The sequence below is a fragment of the Morus notabilis genome, unplaced genomic scaffold (assembly GCF_000414095.1).
Source record: "Morus notabilis unplaced genomic scaffold, ASM41409v2 Scaffold115, whole genome shotgun sequence".
Lineage (NCBI taxonomy): Eukaryota > Viridiplantae > Streptophyta > Magnoliopsida > Rosales > Moraceae > Morus > Morus notabilis.
Genome location: NW_010361020.1, coordinates 1,231,303 through 1,241,421, shown reverse-complemented (window position 1 = coordinate 1,241,421; position 10,119 = coordinate 1,231,303). Strand labels below are relative to the sequence as shown.

At 32.8% G+C, this 10,119-nt stretch overlaps 1 protein-coding gene across 1 annotated transcript; it reads right to left on the bottom strand.

Annotated features, from left to right (window-relative positions):
- Window positions 1-6,985: 6,985 nt before the first annotated feature.
- LOC21409636 lies at window positions 6,986-8,651 on the bottom strand. Its single transcript, XM_010097965.1, has 3 exons — window positions 8,340-8,651; window positions 7,610-7,717; window positions 6,986-7,294 (listed from the first exon to the last, which is right to left on the bottom strand). The coding sequence occupies exons 1-3, from the start codon at window positions 8,649-8,651 to the stop codon at window positions 6,986-6,988; spliced, it is 729 nt and encodes a 242-aa protein (XP_010096267.1).
- Window positions 8,652-10,119: the final 1,468 nt, after the last annotated feature.

Here is a 10,119-nt window from a genome sequence, read left to right as displayed (position 1 = left end):
TAATTTTAGAATGCAAAATATAAATAAAAATGTAAATTTTTGACTCATTCCGGCCTCTGGGTGCCCCATTTCATTTTTTGAGGCCATTTTGTGCAGGCATGCCCAGAAAAATGTAAGGACTGTTTTTGCAAAATTTCACAATTTTCTGACGTCGTATTTATTTTATTTTATTTTTCAAAGATGAAAAATAAAGAAAATTATAAAACATATAATATTCATTAAAAAATGGTGCCGCTTATTGCATTAATTCTTAAAAATCGTTTATTAATTTTAGAATGTAAAATATAAATAAAAATGTAAATTTTTACCCATCCCGGCCTTTGGGTGCCCTACTATGCGGGCTGGGGTTTTTGACAACGTTTTATTTTTTTTATCATTTTTTGAGGCCATTTTTTTTCAGGCATGTCCATAAAAATGTAAGGAATGTACGTGTCTGCAAAATTTCATACTTTTGTGACGTTTTATTTTATTTTATTTTTTAAAGATGAAAAATAAAAAAATCATAAAAAATAGAATATTCTTAAAACAATAGTGCAGCTTGTTGCATGAATTCTTAAAAATCGTATATTAACTTTAGAATGCAAAACATAAATAAAAATATAAATTTTGGACCTATCCTGGCCCTTGGGTGCCCCATTATGCGGTCTGGAGGCTTTTTGAAATCGTTTTACTTTTTGTTGTCTTTTTCGGTGCAAATTTTTGCCGACATGTCCAGAAAATGTAAGGATCGTGTCTGCAAAATTTCATAATTTTTTTATGTCGTTTTTATTTTATTTTATTTTTTAAAGACGAAAAGTAAAGAAAATCATAAAAAATAGAATATTCATCAAAAAATTGTGCAGCGTATTGCATTAATTTGTAAAAATAGTTTATTAATTTCACAAAGCAAAACATAAATAAAAATGTAAATTTTTGACCCAACTCGGCCTCTGGACGGGGGCTTTTTGATAGCATTTTATTTTTCACTTTTTGTTGCCAATTTTTGCAGGCAAACCCAGAAAAATGTTAGAATCGATGTTGCAAAATTTTATAATTTTGTGACGTCGTTTTTATTTTATTTTATTTTTCAAAGGTAAAAAATAAAAAAAATCATAAAAAGTAGAATATTGATAAAAAAAAAAAAATAGTGGTGCTTGTTGCATTAATTTCTAAAAATCATATATTCATTTTAGAATGCAAAACATAAATAAAAATGTAAATTTTTTACTCATCGCGGCCCTTAGGCGCACCACTACACGGGCCGGGGGCTTTTTGACAGCGTCTTTTTTTTTTTTTGTCATTTTTTGAGGCCTTTTTTTATTGGAATACCTAGAAAAATGTAAGGATTATGTCTGCAAAAGTTCCTAATTTTTTTACGTTGTTTTTATTTTATTTTTTTTAAAGAAGAAAAATAAAGAAAATCATAAAGAATAGAATATTCATCAAAAAATAGTGCCACTTGTAACATGAATTCCTAAAAATCATTTATTAATTTTAGAATGCAAAATATAAATAAAAATGAAAATTTTTGACCCATCCCGGCCCCTGAGCGTCCCACTACACGGGTTGGGGGTTTTTTTGACAGCGTTTTACTTTTGTTTTCATTTTTTAAGGCTATTTTTTGCAGGCATTCCCAGAAAATATAAAGATCGTGTCTGCAAAATTTTATAATTTTTTTACGACGTTTTTATTTTATTTTATTTTTCAAAGAGGAAAAATAAAAAAATCATAAAAACTAGAATATTTATCAAAAGATGGTGTCGCTTGTTGCATTAATTCCTAAAAATCGTTATTAATTGTAGAATGCAAAACAAAAATAAAAATGTAAGTTGTTGACACATCCCGGCGCTTGGGCGCCCCACTACACGGGCCGGGGGCTTGTTGACAGCGTTTTACTTTTTGGTCATTTTTACGCCATTTTTTGGAGGCATGCCCAAAAAAATGTAAGGATCGTGGCTGCAAAATTTCATAATTTTGTGACGTCGTTTTTATTTTATTTTATTTTTCAAAGATAAAAAATAAAAAAAATCATAAAAAATATAATCTTGATCAAAAAATTGTGCCGCTTGTTGCATTAATTTCTAAAAATCGTATATTAATTTTAGAATGTAAAACATAAATAAAAATATAATTTTTGACTCATCGCGGCCCCTAACCGCCCCATTACGCGGGTCGGGGGCTTTTTCATAGGGTTTTTCTTTTTTTTTTTGGTCATTTTTTGAGATCATTTTTTACAGGTATGTCTAGAAAAATGTAAGGATCATGTCTGTAAAAGTACATAATTTTTGACGTTATTTTTAGTTTATTTTATTTTTTAAAGATGAAAAATGAAGAAAATCATAAAAAAATAGAATATTCATGAAAAAATGTTGCCGCTTGTTGCATTAATTCTCAAAAATCTTTTATTAATTTTAGAATGCAAAACATAAATAAAAATGTAAATTTTTGACCTATCTCGGCTCCTGAGAACCCAATTACGCAGGCCGGAGGCTTTTTTTACAGCGTTTTACTTTTTTTAGTCATTTTTGGGCCATTTTTTGCAGGCATGCCCAGAAAAATGTAAAGATCGTGTTTGCAAAATTTCATAATTTTTTGACGTTTTTATTTTATTTTATTTTTCAAAGATGAAAAATAAAAAAAATTATAAAAAATAGAATATTTATCGAAAGTTGGTGCCGCTTGTTGCATTAATTCTTAAAAATCGTATATTAATCCTAGAATGCAAAACATAAATAAAAATGTAAATTTTTTACCAATCTCGGCCCCTGGGAGCCCCATTATGCGGGCCGGGGTGTTTTTGACAGCGTTTTACTTTTTTTTTGTCATTTTTATTGCTAATTTTTGCAGGCATGCCTAGAAAAATGTAAGAACTGTGGCAGTAAAATTTCATAATTTTGTGATGTTTTTATTTTATTTTATTTTTCAAAGACAAAAAATAAAAAAAATCATAAAAAATGGAATATCAATCAAAAAATTGTGCCGCTTATTGCATTAATTCTTAAAAATCGTTTATTAATTTTAGAGCGTAAAACATAAATAAAAATGTAAATTTTTAACCCATCCTGACCCCTGAGTGCCCCACTACGCGGGCCGGGTGCTTTTTTACAGCGTTTTACATTTTTGTCATTTCTTGAAGCCATTTTTTGCAGGCATGCCCAGAAAAATATAAGGATCGTGTTTGCAAAATGTCATAATTTTTTGACGTCTTTTTTATTTTATTTTATTTTTTAAAGACAAAAAATAAAGAGAATCATAAAAAATAGAATGTTTATCAAAAGGTGGTGCCGCTTGTTGCATTAATTCATAAAAATCGTATATTAATTTTAGAACGTAAAACATAAATAAAAATATAAATATTTGACGTATCCCGACCCTTGGGCGCCCTACTACGCAGTCTGGAGGCTTTTTGACATCGTTTTACTTTTTGTTGTCTTTTTTTGCGCTAATTTTTGCAGGCATATCCAGAAAAATGTAAATTTTTTACCTATCTCGGCCCCTGAGTGCCCTACTACGCGGGCTAGGGGCTTTTTGATAGCGTTTTACATTTTTTGTCATTTCTTGAGGCCGTTTTTTGCAGGCATGCCCAGAAAAGTATAAAGATCGTGTTTGTAAAATTTCATAATTTTTTGACGTCGTTTTTATTTTAATTTATTTTTCAAAGACGAAAAATAAAGAAAATCATAAAAAATAGAATATTCATCAAAAAAATGGTGTCGTGTGTTGCATTAATTTCTAAAAATCATTTATTAATTTTATAATGCAAAACAAAAATAAAAATGTAAATTTTTGACCTATCCCGGCCTCTAGGCGCCCTACTATATGGGCAGGGGCTTTTTGATAATGTTTTACTTTTTTTTTGTCACTTTCTGTCGCCCATTTTTGCAGGGATGCCCAGGAAAAGTGTAAGAATCGTGGCTGTAAAATTTCATAATTTTGTGACATCGTTTTTATTTTATTTTATTTTTCAAAGACAAAAAATAAAGAAAATAATAAAAAAATTGAATATTGATAAAAAATGGTTTCGCCTTTTGCATTAATTTTTAAAAAGCGTATATTAATTTTAGAATGCAAAACATAAATAAAAATATAAATTTTTTGACTCATCGCGGCACCTAGGCGCCCCACTATGCGGGCCGGGGGCGTTTTGACAGCATTTTTCTTTTTTTTTTTTTGGTCATTTTTTGAGGTCATTTTTTACAGACATGCCCAGAAAAATGTAACGATCATGTCTGCAAAAGTTCATAATTTTTTGACGTCGTTTTTATTTTATTTTATTTTTCAAAGGCAGAAAATAATGAAAATCATACAAAATAGAATATTCATCAAAAAATGGTGCCGCTTGTTGCATTAATTCTTAAAAAACGTTTATTAATTTTAGAATGCAAAACATAAATAAAAATGTAAATTTTTGACTCATCCCGGCCGCCGAGCTCCCCACTACACGGGCCGGGGGCTTTTTGACAGCGTTTTACTTTTTTGGCAGTTTTTGAGGCCATTTTTTACAGGCATGCTCAGAAAAATATAAAGATCGTGTCTGCAAAATTTCATAATTTTTTGACGTCGTTTTTATTTTACATTATTTTTCAAACACGAAAAATAAAGAAAATCATAAAAATTAGAATATTTATCAAAAGATGGTGCCGCTTGTTGCATGAATTTCTAAAAATCGTATATTAGTTTTAGAATGCAAAACATAAATAAAAATGTAAATTTTTGACTCATCGCGTCTCCTAGGCGCCTCACTACCTGGGCCGGGGCACACCCAGGGCACCCCCGGGACACTCCTGGGACACCCCCGGGGTACCCCTGGGACACCCACCCTCGGGGCGCCCCTGGACACCCCCGAGACACCCCTGGGACACCCATCCCCGTGGCAGCCCCCGGCCACCACCAGGACACCCCCGGGAGACCTCTGGGACACCCCCGGGGCACCCCCTGGGCACTCCAGGGGCACCCCCGAGACACTCCCGGGACACCCCAGAGACACCTCCGGGAGACCCCCCGAACACCTCCGGGACACTCCGGGACACCCCCGGGGCACCCCCAGGAGCTCTTTTCACAAGATGAAGTTCATTACACGGGTGAAGAACCCAAGGACTTAGAGCACAATGATTCGGAAGAAGAAGTCGTGAAAGTGCAGCTTTTGGCAGCTTTTGGACAATGAGCACGACCATGCCAGTGACAACGGTGTCAAAGATGGTGTGTTGAAGGACAAGGAAGAGAAGATGGGTGAAGATGATGTCATGACTGAGGAGTTATGTATTGCCTTGCCCTCGGAGTAGAATTAAGCCGACATTCTCTACAATCCAATGTTTTGTCCACTGCAGTTGAATAGGTTGAGAAGCGTCAAACTTCTTTTGAAGAGGATATTTCCATTTTGATAACTAAATCTATGCGGATAAAAAGTAAAGCAAATAGTTGATAGTTTTGTGGAATTACTGATTTTGGCACGGATTAACTTTTATTGGTTATGTTTATTGGTTACTGATTTAGTTTGACAACTAAATCGAATGGTTCGTGTGTTGTAGGGAGCATTAGTAATTTTGTTAACTCTGTTCTATAACTGGTAAAGCTTCTCTATGTGATTATTGGTCATGTTCATTTCCTATTTAAGGATCCCATTGGCGATACCTTTGTGTGTGCGTGTGTGCACGCGTTTTGTGTGTGTGAGTGTGTGTGTGTGTGTGTGGCCCCTGAGCTTTAGTGGCTATTGGGATGCGATCACCCTTTGTTAAACGACATCTAAGAGACGAAAATCTCTAACTGAATGACATCTAACCAAAAAAAAAAAAGAACAGAGAATCTAAAGAAAATCCTTCAAATATAAAAGCATGACAAGATGAAAACCACAGTAACTGGAAACGCTGACATCCTTAAAATTCGAAATGCACTAGAAAAAAATGGAAACAATCTACCAAAACGACAACAATCTCACAATCACTATCATTCAAAAATTACGAATATACAGAAAAACGACAATAATTTGACATGATTATGTGTGTTCGGATTTGGAACTTTTTTCATTTAATTACCATTCAATATACATTTCCAAGTGCTTAGAACAAAAAGGATGACGGCATGGCGCTATTTTATTCAACAATTAATATTCAGATATTACCTATACATATTTCCCTAAAAAAAAAAAGAAAGAAAAGATATTACCTTTGAATACAAGTAATTTGTTTTCTGTAGCTAACCTAGCCCAGGGTAGCAATTCGTGTCACGTGTCGTGTTCGTGTCGTGTTTTGATCATTTTTTTTAAATTTACAGTCAACCCGAACGTGACCCGTGATACAAAATTTTTTAAAAATCGCTACACGAACACGACACGATCACTTTACGAGTTGACACGACACAACCTGAAAATGTCCCGTGACATAAAATTGACCCGTGAATCTGAAATTGACTCAAAAATTATATACTTTTATTTACTTTTTTACATATTAGAAATAACTTAAAATTCATAACCCACTAAATTACAATAACATCCATTGAAATTAAGCAAATAATAGTATAAGATTTTGAGTATAACTATCATGATATCACAAATTCATAATAAAATTTAAAATATGAATAGAAAAATATATGTATTTTTTAGTTTTTTACGAGTTTCGTGTCGTGTTCAGGTTAGGCGGGTCCAACCCGAAATTGACCCGTGTTTTTCGTGTCAATTTCAAGTCGACCCAATTCTGATCCAAACCTCTTTTTTCTCAACCCTAACCCACAAAATTCATGTCATTTTTGAGTCATATCGTCGTGTCATGACCCATATTGCCGCCCTAAACCTAGCTATATATTTCCTGGATTCACACACAACGCGCACACACACACATAGTGCAAAACAACAGTATTCTTTATGAAGAGAGGCTAAATGAAATATTTGTATATATATATATATATATATATAATGGAAAATGCCTTCAAACTAATAATTTGAGCTTCTGTCTTAGCACATACAATGGCTGTTTCACACACAATAACAATATTAGCGAACAATCCACAAGGCTTAGAAAAGATTGTGATAGTTGCCCATGATAGAATTACGAACATTGGAGAATAGTCCAAAGAGTGAATACTGTCGTAGATTCTTCACCTCGTACCATGAGTTAAGTGCATCAAGATTCTTGTCTGTGCCTGAGAAAGTCAGTTGTATGCTTAAATTGCAGTCAAAAGTCCCACCATTGCTCTTGCACTTGGAGTTTGGCACTGCACAGTCTTGCTCATTTAGGCAGACAAAAGGACCCCCAGAGCACTTGTCACACCCAAATTTCTTCCAATACAGGTTCTGAAGAGTACCACTCTGGAATTCAAGTACCTATGAACCAACAAGTTAAATAGTATTCGATCATTAATACGCTTTTAGGGAAGTGAGAGGAAGAGTAACGGTCCTTTTTCATTACTGGTGAGAACTGTTGGTTTAGATATTTGATTAATTTTTTCAAAGATATGACCTGTGAGTGTTGATGTTAAAAGTTTGCAGCTCGTGACACGCAATAAGTGCTCTGAATTATAGATTAAACGGTTGAAAATTTAATCAAACGGTCAAAACAACAGTTACTATGGTATTGAAAAAGGACGCTTATGAAGGTAAAAATTCCCACAAAAAGGACTTTTTTTTTTATTTTCATACCAAAGTGAAACTGGTTATACTGTGTGTGCTGTCAGCAACCAATATTGGTTGTGATCTTGCTGCGTAGTTTCTTCCAGCAAATGCTACCATATAACCTCCAGACGTAGCCTGAGATGTCATGAAATCATATCAGTTGGTACTTTGTTTATGTAAACTGTGATTATTGTGTAGTTCAAGGGGGAAAAAAAGAATAGTTAATGTTGCATTGATCAAACAACCTCAACATGCTAAGAATTCTTAGAACATATGTAAATGTGCCTTTGTTTTTCTTACTCCTAGCTCAACAAACAAATTAGTGGTTTGCTGCAACAAATTTGAATGAGAGTGTAAAGTCCCATAACATAGTGACCTAATATTGGACTAATTACGGCAAACCACGAAAACTCTCAAGCCAGGAAAAAAAAAAAGAAGAAAAGAAAAGAAAAAGAAAACCAGTTCCAAAAAGACATAAAATCAACCCGTAAAAAATAAACGTGAAATTAAAATAAGAATTGGCTGAAGAACATACAAATTAAATGAATTAGGAGAGAAGCATATATCAAATCAAGATACCTTTAAACTACACAAGCAATTAGTGATGATCATGATAGTTCAATAACTAGCAATATTTACATATTAAGACCTAGAATCTTTGATCACTGCATAAACATAAACTATATACACATATATACACATATATATGGACGAATTTTCAATAGTTACGTCTTCATTAGTGGGCACAGGTACATACCGGATCAAATGTGTTTCCATCAATAGACAAAAGAGAGATTTCATCAACTTTAGGCCTGAATACTGCAAGTTGGGAATTACTATCAGAAAGCGAGAGACGCTTATCACAAGGTGAAAGTTGGGTTTGATTGAAAAAGAAGGACTCTTTCGTGGAGAACGCAAGGCCAAAGGTGAAACCATCCAATTTCTGGACTTTGCTATCTGAGCACGGATCATAAACATCATTTGTATCTGCTGCTTCTGCTACAAAGTTGATCATCACCATCAATATCAATGTGATCATCATGATCATGATCATTTCAGATTCAGCCATGATATTAGGGAAAAGTGGAAGCGTTTTTCTGCAAAAGAGAATTTTTGTACGATTTAAGCAATGAACAATACAAGATATTAAGTAGTACTTGACCAACTCTTTCGGTGATAAATACAAGGAAAGTGCTAAATTGATTTGAGAAATAAAAAGATTAACGTGTGCAAATAAACATATATATTGTAACAAAATCTAACATGATAATTGATATAGAGTGAAAAAAAAACAACAAATTAAGCAATGAAATTTACATGCATGAATAAAGGAAACAAAAGAAAACCCAATAGATATAAAAAACTTTTTTTTTAAGGCCAGATAACAAATGCGCATGTAAATTTAAAGAAATAAAAATCAAGGATGAGCGTACGGACGTACCAAAGTTGAAAATGATGTCTATATTAATGTAACTACTTCTTTACAGAAACGAAATTTTCGTTGAATTGAATGTGCGAAAAAGAATCTTCCAAACACAGGCGTGAAGAATGTTTGATGATTTTTTTTTTCTCTGAAACTGATATAAAAAGTTTAATAACGTAAATTAATAGGTAATTAATGGGATTATTTGAGGACGGTTTTGTTGTCTTTTAATGCGTTAGGAGGAGTTGTTCAAGGAAACTAAAACCAAGACGAGCCAAAACGGTTATATCGGCAGGCTATTTGGATCTTGTCCCGGTGACGGTTATGAGAACCTTTTTTTTTTTTTTTTTTCGGTGTCAGGAATGAAAATATATAAAAAAGTTTAGAAAAAAATTAACAACAAAATGATTATTTAGACCTTCATTACTGAAATATCCAAAATGAGCCCATGCTCAGCAGAAAATCGTGATTCATCGAATTTGGTTCATGTTCAAATTTTAGTGTCTCAAATATGTGTTTAATAACCATATTGTGCTGTAATATCTAGAGCTTAAATAGAAAAGCATGTAAAAAGAAAATACAAATATTTCAAAATTTTAATTGATCTGATATAATATGATAAGTTAGATATCAAAACTCAACAATTAATCTAAGTCTCAACTTCACATTACCTTTTTTTTGGTCTAGGTTGCTTGTAGTTTTACTGCTACTTTTGATGATAAGATTTAAATTTTTTTCCCTACTTTTCATTAAAAAAAAAAAAAAAAAATCGCGTAGCTGCTCTATGCATTCTTTTATTATATCAGTTGCTTATTTTTTTTCTTTGTGGTCATTTCCTTTTTGGATATTAATTCTGTTGATTGATATGAAGTGTAATATTCGTGCATTCTTATTTTCCAATATATATATATTGGAGCATTACTTTTTTTTGTTGCGGTTTCTACTTTGTTCAGTGAGTAAATCTTTTTCTTATTTCAGTAAATAGTGAATCTTTTATTTACTTGACAAAGAATATTAGATTTAAGAGTACATACTCTAAGAAGAATTTTATTATGTTTTCCAAAGAAATCAAATTCTTTACTAAGATCGTCGTGGAAGCGCCTCATCGTGATGC